The following is an 18984-nucleotide window of genomic DNA, read 5'->3' as shown; positions in this document are numbered from 1 at the left end:
TGAATAAAGCCCTAGGTATTAACATAGTTTTTTTGGATACCATAATAAAATTAATTTTAGTGGGCATACAATCATAGTAAGGGTGAAAGTAGACATCCAATCTGCTGTAGATACAATATCTATAAATCGTAATTGAGTAAGCTAATGTAGTACATATGCTATGAACAGTGGAGGGTAAATGCGGTGTTACTTACCATACATGACTGATGTTAGGGAATGTAGATTTGGGTGATTGTGGTGGGATACAGGCGATATAGCACGTTTTGTTTTGTTGCTTTCAGCGCATCACTTTCTTCCGGTGAATGAAGCACAGAACTACTCTGTACTCGTAGTCGTAAAATATAATTATAGACAATATTGAACATTGCAGTTATGTACCTATTTTGCCTATACAATACGCCAGGCAATACATCGTAATTAGTGGTCATACGACGTTTATAAAAAACATTACAAAGTACTCGTAAGTACCTTGAGAAACGTCAGATAGGACTTGAAACTGTTCCGAAATTTTACAGATGAGATTAATGAACTATCTACGTTATTCTTTCAAATAAGATTTTAACCAAAATAAGAGTAGCTCGCCAACTCCAGATTGGTTAAGAAAGTAAATCAAAGTACCTATATTGTTCGGGGGGGGGGGGCGTCTTCAATATTCGTAATTATTAATGTAGGTATTATATGATCGAATTGACGCTGCCACGCTGGCCGCGAATTTCAATAACGTACAAATCTACAAAATTGAATACAAAATTAATCGTTTTCTGCGTTGTTAATTAATAGAATAAAAATCCCGTTAGACGTTGTCATGCGAATATTTTAATGTTTTACGTGTTGATTGTATATGGATGAATAGAAATTGTATAAAATTACCGATGACAGTATTAATATTATTATTATAAAACATAATTTAAGATTATTTCCGAGAAAAAAGTCTTAACACAAACATTTATATAGTTTACGGAAACAATGACTAAAAATGAAAAAAAAATAGTAAAATAACTCATATATAATTTAGTGGAATGGCGTTTTATCGACTTATATATTCGTGTACAAAAGGAGAAAATGCTTTCCTTCGCACACGGGGCGGCTAATATAATATGCGTGAATTCTGCAGTATAATATAATTTTAATTCATATCGAATCTTCTATAATTGTCATTTTTTTTTTGATCAAGGAACAAAAAATGTATTCACAACATATATTGAACTTTATATTTATTTATTAAAAATACGGGCTGGTATTTCAATAATAATGGTTACATTAAAAGTAACATTTAATAGTTTAAATATTAAAATACAATTAAAAGTTAAAACGAGAAAAATGTATAATGAACAAGAAAAATAACATAAAATATGTATAGTAAAATACAGTAGGTTAATTAGAAGAATGAAACGGTTCAGTATTGACAATTTTCATGATCATTCCTGAAAGTGACTTATTACTCATTAGCAGTATAGTTTATGCAATAAAAAGGAATACAAATTTTATAATTATTACATATGGTCAAAGCAAGAATTTTGAAATAGATGCAAAAGGGGAGATTTAGGAAGTCAATTTTACACGAGAGTAAATTAGAAAGAAAAATTCACTTGTACTCTCCTATCAGTCAACGACGATCTTTGCAAAGAATAAAAAGGACTGAAAACTAATGTTGCTATCGTTCAATTATTGAAATGTATTTATTTGTGATATACGCTGAAAAACTCATGATCGTTTTTTGTACAATTATGTATCATCGAACTTAAATTTAACACATTCACGTACCTTCATTACAGTGACCCATTTGTACAATGTACAACAGGGTACAAAGCGAAAGCGGTACTTACTTGCTTACTTTATTTATTGTTGTTAAATACTAACAATACGAATTTTTGATATCATAACTAATTATATGTAATTGACAAGGAACAGTAAATTCACTTGAGGAGAAGCCTCCGTTTTAAGGCACTCTTTTATGACTTAAATCGGGTTTAGTGAATTGCGTCTGATAAAATAAATGTTGATATAGATTATCACAATTTATTTATTTGTATACTGTATTTTGACTATTTTCCGTTTACCAAAGAACACACAGTGTCCGGATGAGAATTTGTTTTTCTACACATCCCCCCCGTGTGGAATCGGTCTCGATAGTAGTGTCATGGGGATGCACAGATTCGGTTTTCTTTTTTCACTCACGTAGTAGTATAGTTGCATAGTCATTGCTGATGTCTCAATTATTCTCATTGTACTTAGTACTTTTGTAGTGTTGTAGCCGTTGTGAGTTACTATTTTGTAATGTTATGTGTTTAATAAGTAAATAATGTATTAATGTAAGTTTATACACCATAAACTGAGCTTATGTAAATTGTAAAATGCAATTGCAGTATAATATTGTACTGTGTACTATTAATATGTAGGCCATAGACATAGATAATAAATTATTATCTATATATTTTATGATGTAGGCATAGACCTTTTACTTGTAAAAGCAAATACTATATACGTCGTATACTATCATGGATGTAGGCACTCTACCAAGTACTAACTAGAACTTAGTAACCATTATAATACAGATTATAGAATCACTTTTGTCTATAGAAGCCGAAATGACTATCACTGAGTATCACGAGATAATGTTATCAGTGGTTCCCAAGAATACTGGATAAATAATAACAATGCTCATTTAACGAAAAATTGAACAAAATAAATATCTAAAAGCACATATAGTGATAGATTTTAACTGAATAATTATTAAAAAATTTAAAAAATAAAGGACAATTGATCATAATATTAATAGTTCAAGGAATGAACACCATTTCGAATCATCAGTCATTTCACAAATTCTTTAAGTAAAAATAGTTCGCTTGTAGACGGTTTGGGATACCTTGAGTTTACGGTTAGTATCAATACCAATGTAAGGGCGAAAAAATGATTGGGCGTCGTTTGTGTCGTTGATCAGCTATTGGACATCTGCTTTTGTTCTGTTGAAAACTAACGATACGCCAATTTTGGTTGGATGCGCTAATTTGAGCGGCAAATTAATTTGTTTCGACTGATTCTGAATCGTGTGAATAACATAACCATGTCCGTGTTCTTAGTGAATCCGTAAGTATTAGTGGTTGACCGTTAAATGCTGTGAGTTATAATAATAAGCGTGTATATTTCAGGTCTACAGAAGAAGAAGAGGAAGACAATCCAACCGAAGATGATCCCAACGCTATTACAATATCTGTAGAAGAGAGCAATCAAACTTGCAATGTGGCTGCCCTAAACCAATTTTGGCCCAAAGCAATCGATGAAATTAGAAAGATTGGAACAGTAAAACTATCCATTGTTTAAATTATGTTTGGTTGTTACAAAACAGTTTTTTTTCGGATTTTGTTTAGTTAGACTTAAAAACACAAGCATTACCATTAGCTAGAATCAAAAAAGTGATGAAATTAGATGATAATGTGAAAATGATCAGTGCAGAGGCTCCAATGCTGTTCTCAAAAGCTGCAGAAATATTTATCAATGAATTAACTCTTCGTGCTTGGATACATACCGAAGACAATCGACGACGGACATTACAAAGGAATGATATTGCTATGGCAATTACCAAGTATGACCAATTTGATTTTCTTATTGACATAGTGCCTAGAGAAGAAGCAAAAATTGTTACAAAGGAAGTGAAGACATCACTGAATCCCGAACAAGTAATTATCACTTATCAGTATTAGGTATCTGTATATATATATATATCTAATGTTGTAAGACATTTCATCAACAATTACAGACTAAACAATAATTTGTCATAACATATTAATATTCAATGATTTCTCTCATTTACTATATAAAAAACTTTTTTATTATGTATTATCTCATGTGAAAAACCGATTGTCATTTATATTAATAATATACAAATATTAATATATTCTAACTGTGATTTGGTAAAAAATAATTATATAAATTAGTAGGTATTTATATTTTAATAATTATATTTTTAATATCTTTATTTTTAGGTGTACAGATTATAATTTCTGTTTTGTTATTATTTGTAATAATTTATGTTAGCATTTTGTTATCAAATTACTCAATTTGATAAATGGAGATTATGACAATAATTATTAGGTGATTCAAATTTGTTTGACTATGAAAAAATATTATTATACAAAGTTAATATTTTTTATTGTAAATGTTGATTAATTTGATCTAATCATATAAGTTATTGAATTGAGTAGAATATTGATAAAGAAAATAAACTTATTATTTTACTAATAATAACTATAAAAAATATATTTCTACTTGATTTTTAAATTTTAGGTTCAGTATTATTTTCAACTTGCTCAACAACAACAACAACAGCAGCAGCAGCAGCAACAACAACAACAACAACAATCAAATAATGCATCAGGGTCTAGTGCTGGGCAGACAATACAAATCTTACAACCAGTGAACAACCAAGTAGTATCTTTAGGGAATGGTACTCAAGATCAAGTAAATATAGAAAATGTATGTTGATTAGATTAATTTATTATTCTCTTAAAAAATATGTTTGATATTTTTCAAATCTTATAAGTTATTAAATAACTTAGTTAAATATAATATCATAATTTATTTTATTTTTAATAATACTTTTTTTATAGATTTAATCGATATATAGTATATAAGGTGCGTAGGTAGATATTGGGGGTAGGACTTAAGTCTTCCAGGACTTAAAGCGTCCCAAGTAAACTTTAGCATGTCTATAAAGTGTACATCAGTTTACATATAAACCAATCATGAGCCATTAAATTATGTTTAAGAACCATTAATTAATATTATAATAATTTATTGATTTATTAAATATTAAGTGATTGTCCATTCAACTCAGTACCTTAATTAAGTATACTTTACATTTTTATAATTGTTTGACATTTATTTTCTTCTTTTTTTTCTTAAATAATATTTAAATTTTATAGAAAAAAATATTTTAGTAATTCGCTATTAAAAATAATTCAAACATCATTGCATTGGACAGTAAATAGATACATAATTTATGCACTTCATATTTACTTACAATTTGATAATTTTATTAACTATATTGTGTTTTTATAAAATTTTCCAAAAGGTATTAGAAATGTAGTGCGAACAAAATCGAAAAAATTGTTTCATTAATTACAATAGTCAAAAAAACTAATAAAATTGAAAATATGTCAAAAATTACAATATTTTTCACTTAAAAATTGTATAACTAAATATGTATTTCTGTGAAAAATTTGTAAGATTCATACCCTAGTCATTAATAAATATTAATAGTGTTGATATCTATTTTAATTTTTAGGGTTAATAAAATAATTATTAATTTACTTATGTTATATTTTTTTTATTACTTAGATTCCAAATAATACATCAAATATCACAACAAGTACTTCAACCACTGTAACAGGTAGTCAACCACAAGTTATTCAGTTACAAGGCAATACTCAGGCATTGAATACAAATTCAAATGGTGTACTTCAATTAGTACAACAGGTTATTACTCCAACTGGAGAAATACAACATATACCTGTAAGTGTTGTCATTAACTATATACAAATGTATATTTAAATATAATATTGAGTATGATATACAGTATAATTTTTAAAAAAATAAAATAATTTGTTTAATTTAAACTCTTAAAACAATTTATGACATCTATAGTTTTGTGATCTTCAATTATAAAAATTAAAATATAATTTTCCTCAAAATCATTAAAATTTGAATATTAATTTGTTGTTAAAATCAGTATAATTTTGAATTTTAATAGTTAAGGCTTTAAAATTGAATAAAATCTTCTTCATAAATTTTTCTCACACCAATACAACCAATACAAATTTTAAGTATTACATATTATTATGTATTATTTTTTTAATATAGATATTTCAAGTTCAAATGAATATTAAATAGATATTTAAATCAAAAATAACAATGTTTTAATCTTTGTTATAAAGTATATTATAATTTACTATACTAACTCACATTTAAAATTATACCACAAACCTATTCACATTCCATAGTTAATAACAACTACTAATATTACATGAAATAATAATTTATGCAATTTTTTTGGCTTACATTAGGTCAACTTACTGAATTAATTTTAAAAAAGAAATCATTTATGCAATATAAATGTGCCTATCTTTAGAAATATAGGTTAATAGACTGTTCAGAAGGTTGTTTGTATGCATTGATTTATCTTTAATTTAAATTTAATATCCTTAACAATGAATTACTTATTGACAAGCTATACTTTCAAGTAATATACAGAAAAGTAACATTCCTGGTTTATGAAATTTTATTTTCATTTAATTTATGTAAAACTACTAAATTTAATAAAATTTGCATGTTATACTTTTATTATTATTAAAGTAGACTTTATTTTGGGAGATCAAAAAATTATACAACTAGAATTTTAAAATGTACAGAAATATGTTTATTTTATTTTGAAATAAGTCTAATTATAAATATTATATTAATATCAAGTCTTTGATATGATAAAAGATTATTTATAAAATATTTTCTCATAAGTAAATAATAGTTTATAACTAATAAGTAATAACAGTGCTCATATAACTATTCAATTTGTGAAAATCAATCCTATTACCCCATTATTTATTTTTGATGAATATATTACCCATGATATAGATTTTTTTATCATTTAATTTATGTATATAAAATTCTCATAAAATAGAAAAAGATGTTTTTAAAAAATAATTACTGTACTTAATAAAATTATTAAATTACTATCTTTTTTTTTTTTGATTTAGATACAAATTAATTCCAATCAACTGCAAATGCTTCGCATGCAAATTCAAAATTCCCCTCAATCACAAGTTCAAGTAGTCCAATCGCAACCACAAATTATACAAGTAAGATATTCAAAATATGTTCACTTTTATAATTACAACTTATTATGTTTTTTTCTTTTTGAAGGTGGCTTCACAAGCTAATGGACCAACACCAGTATACATATCTCAATCAACTATTAATCCATCTTCAAGTCCAGAATAAATTATTGTAAATAAAATAATAGTTATTTATTATGTAAAATAATTAGTAAATTGTCATTCAAAATTTAAATTCTTTTTTTTTAATCTGCAATATAATTTTAATTTACAAATGTTATTATAGGTTACAAATCAATTCATCGAGTTTCACCAAATTGTTATTAATGTTAATTCCGATTTTGATGTTAAAATTATTATCATAAAAACCATTTATGTCTGTTAAACTTGTATTAAATCCTTCTAAACATTTTGGTGAAAAATTATTGTTATGACAAGCAATTGTAAATATTTTGTCATTAGTGTATAATTTTTATACTTTTTAATCTCTTATTTTGTATTAATCAATGCAACAATTCAATTTGTTCTTTGAAGTTCGAATATTGTTTAATATTTATGGGAAAATTTCATAATTTTTCATTTTGATCTGATAACCATATGAAGTGTGGTTGTAAGAAATGGTACCATTAATTATTAAAAATTTTATTTTTAACTATACGGATAAATTGTACATAATTTGCCATGATATAAACAGTAAATAATTATTTTAAAATTAAACATAAATTTTATTTTTATATTGCTGTAAAATATATATTGTAAAGTAAATAACAAACATATAAAGAAACAGAATAATAATACTAGAAACAGTATTCATTACTAAAGTATACATACACATATTTATAATTCCAGTTACAACATTGGCAAACAAAAAGAAAAATAATAAATTATCATTTACACTATCTATAATTAGTGAAATTCTATTGAATTCACCTAACCGTCCTATCTTATGTAAAAGAACAGTTAAAAAGTTTTCAATCATAATTGACATGAACAAAAGATATGAAGATATTGATAATACCCAGTAAACATAACCGGCATTAGCTAATCTTCTAGAAACACCAAAAATATAACTTATGATAAATGTCAATAAAAATAAAGCAATAGATAAAGTTGATGTTACTGTTAAAAGGAAAATACTGTTTAGTAAATGATTTTTTTTCATAAAAAACGACAACCGTGATTTCATTGACAACGTATATAAAAATATTGCTTCATAGCCAATTAATGATAAAATGCCTTCACGGTTTGCTGAGAACAGTGTGTCTCTAGGAGCATCACTCATAATCCATTCGGCAAGTCCAAAATTTAATGCAAATTCATAAATAACGACCAGAATTGTGGCAATAATAGATAGACAACAAGTACTGATAAAAGGTAAAACAAATAGATTAATTATTTTCAGGAATGCTAAAGTCATGAAAAAATTCCAATGTACACCATACTCAAACACATAATGGTGATAATCTGCTTTTGTCACAAAATATGTACGACTTATTCCCAACACAAGTAATGGTAAAACTTGTTTGAATACTTTGAATACATTTTTACTTATATTCCGTGTGTTGGGAATATTGAATAATAATGCATTAGAACAAACATAACAACCAACGCCTATATCCATTACACCGTGTCCATACGTTTCTGTTTTAGCGAATCGTCGTGGAAATACATTGAAATCTACTGCCAATATACAAAATACTGTATATGTATTGAGCATAAATCTATAGACAGTAATGTAAGGATTTTTTTTTGTTTTAATAGTACTCGAAGATATATAATTGTGGTTCAACAACATCCAGACAAATGCAATACCAAAGACTATGATGTAAATTAAGAACTGTACAACTGAATAATCTGAAAACAAAGTGAAATTAAACACGGTTGGTAGTACCATTGTAATAAATTCAAAAAGAAACATCCATATTGTTGGAGAGTTGAGTTTCTTGCTATGATCTGTATTGATTGACATCCAAATAAATACGATTATATGAATAGGCAACGGAAACAGAGATGTGTAAATTTCAATTAATGTCGAGCCTGTTTGGTTGGACATGGCTTCTCTATGCAGTTCTTTATACTCGGTATCCATTTTGTGAATGTGAACATACAAACGTATCACTAGATATAGAAATAAACACCATTAACATTTAATAAATGGCAACAACCACAAAAGGTAGATACTTAAATTAATACTATTTACCCAAATGTTGAAGATATTTTATTCAGTGATCTCGTTGATACATTAAAGCATGTCAAATGGCAATCATGTTAATTGAATAAATAATGTATACAAATTTAAAATATTATTTTTTGTTAAGTACCTACATTAGTAAACGTCAACAGCCAATAAGATATAGGTAATAAATATTTTCAAGTATTACTGACTAATGAGTAGGTAATTAGTTAGTTACTCATTCCCAATATAGTATATAATATAATACTATAATGTCATGATACTTATAATGGTAGTACAAGTATAAATCAGAAATTAAAAACACTACACTAATGACTATTATGTTAATAATATAATATATTATTGTATATTTTTACATTATTAATTGCATTTTTTATTATTAATGTCTATGATTTGTATTAACTATTTTGTTGTATTCTTAATACGGTATATCAACATTATCGACAACCGCCGTTATCCAGTAAGGTAGGCATAGATAATTATTATCTACGAAGGCAATATTCACAGATAGTATTATCAGACAGCAGTAAGTTAGAGTAGCAATTTGTATAAAGCAATAGGCACTATATAGGTACATACATGATTTAAGAATCAAAATATATTAAAATAATAATATTTAGGTATATCTTAAATCGAAGGTTCAATAGAATAATTAATTACCTGCACTTATGGACAAAAGAGATACATAAAGTTAAGGCTAAAAAGTAAAGATATTACTGATCTACAGCCACGGTAACGAGTATAAATTAACCACTGATAGATTGAATCTACTGTTATATATTATTTATTATTATTCTTTAACTAAAAATTTATAAGAAAACAGTTAATCAGTTATAACTGTACAAGGTAGGGTGGTTGAGTTGCATAAATTCAATTAAAATAACACAATACATATACGATATTCAGAATGTATATTAAAGGTATAAAAGACCCAGACACATTTTATTAAAAATTATAAAATTTGTAGGTACACGAAAAATAACCTGCAGTAATTTTGAAGTCACTGTGTAGTAGTTACATATAGTAGTTTTTGAATGTACCACGTGTCCGTTTCATTGATACTGGTCACTGTAATTTAAAATAGACGTGTTAAATTTAAATTCAATAATAAATTATTAGGTATAACACGAAAAACGATTCCGTGCGGTGTATTAGAGCTTAGCTTATAATGCATAGGATATTTTATAATTTATTTATATTAATAATGGTGATTTATTTTCCTGTTAGAAATAAAATGTGTAAATAAGTTGAACTATTTTTCCCAAACATTTCGCATAAGAAGGTAATTACATCATAATAATCATTAATTATTATAATACTAAATTATATTATATTATTATACCTACGATTAGTACGATTGTTATTAATTTAAAAGTTAATAACGACGCATCACCTTAGAACGGTGTGACTAGAATTGTGGTATAAATAGGTAATTTCAAATTAGACTAAATATGTTGCAAATTTCATTACTCATAAGAAATCATAGTATAAGTTTTCATAATAAATACATTTAAATTACAAATAGTAACTATAAAATCGTTTGATTAAAACCATTTTTTATTTCTTATTTAATCAAAATGAAACATTAGATATTATCTATATAAAAAAAAAATGTAGAATACGTGCTTAGTTTATTTTTTAAATTGTAATTCGAGAAAATGTATAGAAAAAATAAGTCCCTACAATTTTTCAAAAATATCAATTGCTTATAAATGTATATGCCTACAGTTGCGTATAAAAATAATAATTTAATAGCAATGTAATGAAATATTTTTACGATTAATATATTTTGAATTACAACAAAATAATTAAATAACAAAATTCGTTTACCCAATGAAAAATCGATATAATTACTTTGAATATCCAAATTTGAACTTCAAATTCCTATAAGTAAATTGTAAATATTTATTATCGTTGATTTTTATCGCAGCATACTAGAAGAACAAATTAAGAGTATCTAACCATAAATAAGTACTTTGTTATGGTAACTAGGTATTTAAGAGCATAATTAGATTAAGATTATCATAGTATTGAATTCTTGGTACAAGACTGCTATAGTGTCATGTCTAAAAATATTGGCTTTTTGAATAAAAATTGTAGATCGATGTATAGCTTTAATTTCTAATTTAAAAAATGGTTTATTGTCATATACTGTAGCCCAACAATGCCCGTATTAACTACTTGGATTATATTTTGGAATTGGATTTAACAGAAAATTCAATTGCATTTTCTCATACAATTATGATATGTGTCTTTAATCGCGGGCCGTGCGTATTTTGTAGCATGAAACTTTCAAGTTTCAATATGTATAAAAATTCGTCAGCAATTATAATAGTTATTTCCAAATAATTATTCAATAGATGATATTTGGTTTAATATTATTACTGTTAAGTGTGATGGCTATGATCATTATTATTATTACTATTATATATAGTAAATTTGAATATTTGATATTGTATAATATGAATAGTATAAAAGTATACATCACTGCAGTATTCAGTTTATTTTTTTATAAAAGTTAAAAGACTTGTCTATCAAAACAAGGATATTATTTCTTAGCGATATAATCGATGCATTTTAATGCAGTTATATTAGTGAATAACTTTAAGCGCTAAATAAAATAGATATTATTATTTAAAACTTCATATCCAGTTAAATATTATAGCGTAGGTATTGCTGGTAATAGGGTTTTAACACTGGAATTTATAACTTGCGCACTAGTATATATTTATTGGTGTACCGATATAGCAGGGCGTAAGCATAAGCGTAAGCGTATTAATTATTAATAGTAATTCGATCTATACTTTGGTAGACAATTGTTACTATGTTTGTATAGTTGTATTATACCGAATTACTGAAGCTATTTTATCTATCTAATATATTTTTACAGAGTTGGTTATGATTTTATTTGAAAGACATTGAAAATATTTTATACTCATGTATATTGAATAATTTTAAAGATATCCTGTAGCTGTTAGCTGAAAGTATCCATTAATCAAATTGAATGTTTTCTAATTTCAATAATGTATTTACAGCTAAGGTGATGAATAGGTGTTGTATAATAGCTGTAGTGTTACGACTCCATGGCAACAAACAGTACAACAATACCACCCAACGACATAGGATGCAACGTTTACTTTTGTATTTTGGTTATGATTGTTATGTTTCTCTGTGTTTATGATGTTAGTGATTCAGATTATTTATATTTAATTAGTAATTACGTTTATGTATGTGAAATTTAAAATAAAATTGGGGTAGTTTTGTCATGAAAAATCCTTAACATATTTTAAAATAGGTATTATACCAACCTAGATATTTAATGTAACTTCTTTCTTATTTAAACAAATAGTGTATATCCAGATTTTAAATATAAAATGACCTCTAATGTGTCACCAAGTAGATCAAATATAATGTCTTCGTCACATCCAAGTAAAGGCTCTTTAACAGACCGACCAAGCAGCTGTTCTAATAAGAGTCTCGTGCACAATAAGTCGTGCCCTGTTCATTCAAGACATTTATCATATAAAACGATTGGACAATGTCATGATAAAATCGAGGAATTAGAAAAACAAAATGCCCGTCTTGTTTCAAAGGTATGTGTGAATATAAATAAAGTTATTATATAGTTAATTACTTTTTTATTGACACTTACCTGATGTTCTGAATTTCCGATAATTTTTTAAAATATTCACTAAATACTAATGTTTATTATAGATTAAGGTATTAAAATATCAACTAAAAACATCATCTAATTTATACAATAATATCCATCAGAGACCAGAGAAACCTTTATCAAGACATTCTCAAAGGTTTGTATAAGATTTAATATAATTAACTATTACGTTCAATGGTAATAAATATTCAGTTAACTTGTAATAGGTCAACACCAGTAAAATTACAAAAAATTTCAAGATTGTCAAGAGTAGGTTTTGATGAAAATGAAAAGACCATTAAACTTCCTGAAAGAGTGTGTATTTTTTCATTGGAAATAATAATTAAAAATCTAATATATTAAGTAGGTATATAATATAAATATATATTTATATTTATTATGTATGTATTTTAGAAATTTGAAAGTACAGAATCATTTGATAGTGAAAGTAGCTTAGTAGAAAATAAAAGTAAATTTAAGGAGAATATTGAACTAATACAATCTCATAGAGTTATCAAAAGTATGGAAATTCAAATGGAAACTTTACAAGCACAATGCAAAGCTTTCGAACAAAATATATTGGATATTAATGAATTGTTTGATAAAGAACGAGATGAACATGGTATGATCATGACTTAAAACTAAATTATAGTTAGATAAATAATTTTTTTTCAAAATTGTATATTCAGACAAATTGAAAGAGCAATTAATTAATGAAAGACATAACTTAAGTGAACTAAAACCAAAATATAATGCTTATAAAGAGTCAAATAAAGCATTAGAAGAACAAATTCGTGACTTACAAGTAATTTTAATTTTAAATTGTTTAGTATACAATTATTATTTATTGATAGATATGAGTGATATGACAGTTGAGTTCATATTTTTTAATGTGTTTGTTATAATTTAATTAGAAAGAAAAGTTATCGCTCAAAGAACACAACCAGAAACTTCTACAACTTACTTCCAAACCTAATCATCAAAACAACGGACTAAAGGTTAATTTTTCAAAAAAAAAAAAATAAAAATAAAAATGTTGTTCTGAAATACTATAAGTTCCTGAGCCCGAAAAGCTTGTAATTAAGATTTTAGCTACAGTTATATAATTTTTTTTTTTTTATTTGGTAATTTCGTATTTTCAGGATTAAATATTAATATTTGTTAAATTCACTTATCTCAATGATATTACCATTTAAAACGCCATATTGCAATAGTTGAGGATTTTTAAAGTTAAAAAAAAATGTATTCACATACAACAAAGAAGTTTTAACATATTTTTAGCGTAAAATTAGTTTTAGTTGAGAAAGTTGTTGCTTTTTTGTTGTATGCAAGAAATAAACCATGAAAATTATAAATTTCATAATGTTTTTCATAATTTCATTGTCTAGTGTTTCGGAACAACCATTCCTTACGTTATATGATATAAAAATTAAAATAAGTTAATGATATTTAAACTTGAAAGTTTAATAATACAGATACAAATTGATTAATTATTACAAATGTGCACTTGTATGCAGTAATTACTTATATTCATTTTAGTTGAAAGAATTGGAGGAAAACTTTTCCGACACTCGAGCGGGTCTTTTAAAACAAATGGAAGAAAATAGTAAATATATTGCAGAGTTAAAAGGGATAATAAATGAAAATGAAGTAAAACTATCTAATTACGCAGATGAGAATAAATGTCTAAAGGTTTAATTAAATACGAAAATGAGCTTTAAATTTGAAATGACTTATACATTTTATTACAGAATCAACACTTGGAACTGTCGAAAATATTAGAAGTAAAAGAGAATGAAATTAAAAGTATTCATAAGGAAATCGATAATATTCGACAGAAAAATGATGACTTAAAAAATAAGCTCAAGGTAAATCCAGGGTATAACTTTATTTAGTATTTAACTTATATTTTCTAGTTTAAATTATTTTATTTTATATGTCATTAATATTTATCATTCAATAGACAAATATTGAAGTTTCAAAAGGAAATGAAAGCGAAGTTCTCACAATGCATCAAAATTTGGAGTCGGAAGATAAAAGGTAAATAAAGTTTAAATTAAAGCTGAATGTTATAATAATAATACGTATAGTATCTAATAATTAATTTTTTTATAGACTGAAAAGTCAAATTCAAGAGCTTCAACAAGAACAATTAAAAATTAATCAAACCCTGAACTCTCAGTCTTATTTAAACACAATGTTAAAAGATAAGGTACAAACAGTGTACTTTTAATTAACTACGTTATTATTACTAATTAAAAATTACCTACTTAACGATATGATATTATTTAATGGTGTTTAATATTTTAGGTTGACCAAGCAGAACGTGATATAAAAATAGCAATACAGTTTATTAAAATATTCATGAATTTATTTAAAGACATTACAGCGTTGGACCTATCTGAACCACTTATGGCTACCTTAGAAATTATAGAAAAAGCTGTTTGTTCTATTAAGAAAAGTAATGAAGTTAATGTTGAAAACAAGGAGTTTGAAGATATAGTTAATGATATACTAGAAGTTTTGGTTATGTTCAGAGATCAGATGATTAAAAGTCGAACCATGTTAAATCAAGAACAGTGGACCAAAAAACCAATTGTTAATTTAATAACAGACACCACAACTAAAAGTGAGGTATGTGTATAAAAGTATTTATATTTGGTTTAGTTATTCGTACATAACAAGTATGTAAATTAATAATTATTATCACAATACAAATCGATATTAATATTTAATAATAATACAATGTGAATCCAATAGTGTATACATGTATACTATTAACTTAATAAAAGTGGGTAAGTCATGATGTGAGATAGACTGAAGCATCTTCTCAATTTCCATAGAATTGTATGGGTTTATTAAATTTTTCCACGGTAAAACCCATAATCGAAAATCGTTGTCATTTTTAGAATACATATTCAACATAGGTACTATCTTTGTTAAAAATTTAATAAAAGTAACACTTTTACAATTAATTGATATTATGATTGTCATACAATGAAAATTCACGTAGATATCATAATTAAGTGTCAATTGCATATTGTTTATTTTTTCAGTTATATTTAATTATATTTTATGAATTATAAATTATGATAATCATAGATTATTATGTGGATAATTAATAAAGGCATTATTATTATTAATATTATTTATTTATCTTTAATTATAATTTTATTTTATTTCGATTTAAAGCTTGCTAAATAAATAAAGTATTACGTTTTAATTTATATTCATAGTAAATGCAAATATATTTAAAAAAATTATTTTATATAATTTATAAGATTAACGGTAAATCCAATAAGTTGACAATCTAATTATCTTATCACTGTTTTTTAAAGAAGTGTTTAAAAAAAATAAATAATAATTATTGGTAGTAAATCTTTTTAACTATTTTTTTTTTTTATTTAACTCTTAAGAAATGCAATTGAGTTTAATATTTTTAAATGTAACTAACCATAAAAGTTAATAGGTATAATTAATATGTATTTTATATTTTAATTAAAATAATATTATATAATGCTGAACGTATAATTATAGTATAATTATAATTAAATATAATTTATATTTGATAAAGATTTATACCTAATTTAGTAATTTAATACATTTATATTTATAATTTGAATATCAAAAATAATAGGTAAATAAATTATAATAATAAAAATAATTTTTAAACATTTTAGAATACCCCTAGAATTCAAGAACATTCTGCACAACTAGAAATCAATATCAATAGTGTAAACTTTTCTACGGAAAGTATACAGCATTTAAAGTACGTATTTTGATTTCTATAAACATTTAAATAAATGTTTTCTATGATTATTTTATTCTACAGTATTAACTTATATTATTATAATTATATATTATGTATGTTAGATCGCTACAGTCGGAACCAAACATTTTTCTAACGTGGGGTTTTAAAGATCAAGAAGATGTTGCTTATTCGCCTAGTCGTTTAGCTTGGTCTGCTGATTTCAACTGCAGTTGTTTCTACCGTAGTAATAATAGCGCAGAACTTTTACATTTTGTCGCAAAGGTAATACATTTTCTTTAAAAGTTTAAAATAAATGTAATAAAAAATATTGCAAAATATTTTATCACTACAGCATGGTTTATTTATCAACGTTCACTTGGTAACGGGAAAATCATCTCCAGTAGTGGCTGCAGGATTAGTGAATACAGTGGATTCAATAAACAATCCTATGGTTAAGTTTAATTTGATCATACCAATAATGGGACAAAATATTGATGCAAAATTAAAGTGCTCAATACAACTTATTTGCGATTTTCACGAGATACAAGCGTATTCACAAATGGTGAGATTAAATAATTACTATACTTAGGTATACCTACTACCTATCTATGTATTTATTGATTTATATATTATTTTTTTATATTATAAAACATGTATATTTATAGTATTACTTGGGATTTTTCAAGTATTTTTGTATTTATTTGTGTAGTTACTACTTATACTAGTAGAGTAGTAGCGTATATAACTATATATAAATAACTAAATTATAAAAGTTGAATATATCCTTAATCGATCCAAAATTACTTATACCTAGGTATGATATCATTCAAAATAGATAGGATTCGTAATGTTACTGTTTTACTCTAGTGAAGTATCTACTGATCAGATTATTTTTTTATTTAACACTTAAGTATTTCATTAATTCAATCTCTATTATACTGTCTGCGTAGAATTTTTAAGTAACTCTAAAGAATATCATGTTAAAATATTTTATATTTGATTTTGTTTACAGGTTGATAATGAATATAGTAATATAGAAACTCCTATAAACAAGACATTGTTGATACCATCCACACCAAATAATTCATACTAAAGAATTAATTAATTAATTAATATTAAGAATTTAAGAATTTTTTTATAGATTTAATATACATTAATTGTGATATTAGTTTTAGTGTATATTTACAGGGTGTTCCATGATGTAATAAGTTGTCACACTCACCAGTGAGCTAGGTTGAAAACATATAGTTTCTTAATAAATATACCTTTAAAAAAGATCTTTACCTATATTTATTAAAAATTGGAAGTCGAGGCATTTAAAGTTCTGAGTGTAGCTGCAATGAATGTTATGAATGTATTGGTTTTGTTACTCTGCGTCTAAAAGATTACAAAAGAAATCTTGACGAACAACACACCTATCATGGGACATCTGCAATAGCAGTATTATTATTATAAAATATAAATATTGTTCCAGCTATAGTATATATATATATATATTAAATTAATATATAGGTATCGCCTCTTGCATTCATTTTATAGTCTTCAATTTGGTTGACCGGAGTGGGATAAAAGCAACAAGCGGAACGAAGAAAAATAAAATGTCTAACTTTTGATCTTTTTCTCTAAATTCTGTGATATAAGTTTATGAATGTAATTGTTGATTAAAATTGTTTTATTTACAGGTACAGATATTTCTTATAATTTATTTATTTAATATAAGTTATTCTTATTGTGATAAATAATAAGTAACAACCAATAACTGTGTAATATGTGTACCTATTTGCTAAATAAAGTAAATATAATATCCTATTATGACTGTAAAGCTGTAGATAAATATTATATCTAAAAATTGTGAAGTTTTCATGGTTAAACCATTGTATCATCCTATTGGTGTATCCTTTTCCAAAAATCAAAATACATTTTACTATAGAAATAAAAACATTATTTGTTTAAAATACATTAACTAATGTACTTATATTCTATAGATTTTATAATTTGTCAATCTAAGTTAATATTTTCTCGAAATACTGGCATTTATTACTATAAATATCGTTCAAGACTTCATTATACAGAATAAAGATTGAAAATGAACTTTTTTTCATATAAGAGAATTTTCAAAACCTAACCGAGTTTTGCCCGAAATTGTCTACATCAAAATAATTAGCAACATAAAACAATAAACCCTCCCCGTCCAAAAAAATACATATATTAGACAGTCAAAGCAAATGTACCTAACGTTATATGTATAATCACTTATAAAACAGTGCTGCAATTAATTGTTTTTATATAATTGAATGTAATTTAATCAACCGTAAGTATTCAACTTAAATAACTAAATAATAACCGTAAATATACCTATAGTCTATACCCATAATATTTTAAAAACAATTCGAGGAACATAATGATATTATAATAAGAGAAGTACTTATAATTTTTTTTCTTTTGCAATGAATAATAAAAAAAAATATTTTCGATCTTCATGTTTTAAAGAGGTCACAATAATTTGAAAAAAGGGGTACTCATGATCCCCCTCTCGCTTCATTTCACGTCCTACCACTTG

At 25.3% G+C, this 18984-nt stretch overlaps 3 protein-coding genes across 4 annotated transcripts; 2 read left to right on the top strand and 1 right to left on the bottom strand.

Moving 5' to 3' along the window:
* Positions 1 to 2918: 2918 nt before the first annotated feature.
* On the top strand, positions 2919 to 7561 carry LOC113559104 (nuclear transcription factor Y subunit gamma-like). 2 transcript variants are annotated; one of them, XM_026964705.1, is made up of 8 exons: positions 2919 to 3087; positions 3150 to 3300; positions 3369 to 3677; positions 4285 to 4473; positions 5338 to 5511; positions 6750 to 6851; positions 6916 to 6999; positions 7114 to 7561. In XM_026964705.1, exons 1-7 carry the CDS (start codon positions 3065 to 3067, stop codon positions 6991 to 6993), a joined length of 1026 nt encoding a protein of 341 aa, XP_026820506.1. In that variant the 5' UTR covers positions 2919 to 3064; the 3' UTR covers positions 6994 to 6999; positions 7114 to 7561. The 2 variants fall into 2 exon arrangements, with proteins under 2 accessions (XP_026820506.1, XP_026820496.1); XM_026964695.1 differs by lacking the exon at positions 7114 to 7561 and having other exon boundaries at positions 6916 to 7108.
* Positions 7508 to 9340, bottom strand: LOC113559095 (phosphatidylinositol-glycan biosynthesis class W protein-like). Its single transcript, XM_026964686.1, has 2 exons — positions 9028 to 9340; positions 7508 to 8945 (listed from the first exon to the last, which is right to left on the bottom strand). Exon 2 carries the CDS (start codon positions 8914 to 8916, stop codon positions 7540 to 7542), a length of 1377 nt encoding a protein of 458 aa, XP_026820487.1. The 5' UTR covers positions 8917 to 8945; positions 9028 to 9340; the 3' UTR covers positions 7508 to 7539.
* A 2944-nt stretch (positions 9341 to 12284) lies between these two features.
* On the top strand, positions 12285 to 18191 carry LOC113548772 (interaptin-like). The gene is made up of 15 exons (XM_026949833.1): positions 12285 to 12614; positions 12736 to 12830; positions 12901 to 12988; positions 13088 to 13295; positions 13363 to 13478; positions 13588 to 13671; positions 14213 to 14365; positions 14425 to 14541; positions 14637 to 14713; positions 14789 to 14885; positions 14984 to 15307; positions 16354 to 16442; positions 16547 to 16706; positions 16777 to 16986; positions 17437 to 18191. The coding sequence occupies exons 1-15, from the start codon at positions 12396 to 12398 to the stop codon at positions 17515 to 17517; spliced, it is 2118 nt and encodes a 705-aa protein (XP_026805634.1). The 5' UTR covers positions 12285 to 12395; the 3' UTR covers positions 17518 to 18191.
* Positions 18192 to 18984: the final 793 nt, after the last annotated feature.

This window comes from Rhopalosiphum maidis, chromosome 4 (genome assembly GCF_003676215.2).
Source record: "Rhopalosiphum maidis isolate BTI-1 chromosome 4, ASM367621v3, whole genome shotgun sequence".
Classification (NCBI taxonomy): Eukaryota; Metazoa; Arthropoda; class Insecta; order Hemiptera; family Aphididae; genus Rhopalosiphum; species Rhopalosiphum maidis.
Note: the sequence above shows the minus strand (reverse complement) of the source record. Positions and strands in the feature narration are given on the sequence as shown.

Coding starts and splice junctions, on each gene's coding strand:
- LOC113559095 (XM_026964686.1), bottom strand. CDS start 8,916: ATGGATACCGAGTATAAAGAACTGCATAGAGAAGCCATGTCCAACCAA.
- LOC113548772 (XM_026949833.1), top strand. CDS start 12,396: ATGACCTCTAATGTGTCACCAAGTAGATCAAATATAATGTCTTCGTCA. Junction 13,479..13,587: donor AACAAATTCGTGACTTACAA/GTAATTTTAATT, acceptor TAATTTAATTAG/AAAGAAAAGTTATCGCTCAA. Junction 16,707..16,776: donor TTTTACATTTTGTCGCAAAG/GTAATACATTTT, acceptor TTATCACTACAG/CATGGTTTATTTATCAACGT.
- LOC113559104 (XM_026964705.1), top strand. CDS start 3,065: ATGTCCGTGTTCTTAGTGAATCC. Junction 3,088..3,149: donor TCCGTGTTCTTAGTGAATCC/GTAAGTATTAGT, acceptor TGTATATTTCAG/GTCTACAGAAGAAGAAGAGG. Junction 4,474..5,337: donor ATCAAGTAAATATAGAAAAT/GTATGTTGATTA, acceptor TTTATTACTTAG/ATTCCAAATAATACATCAAA.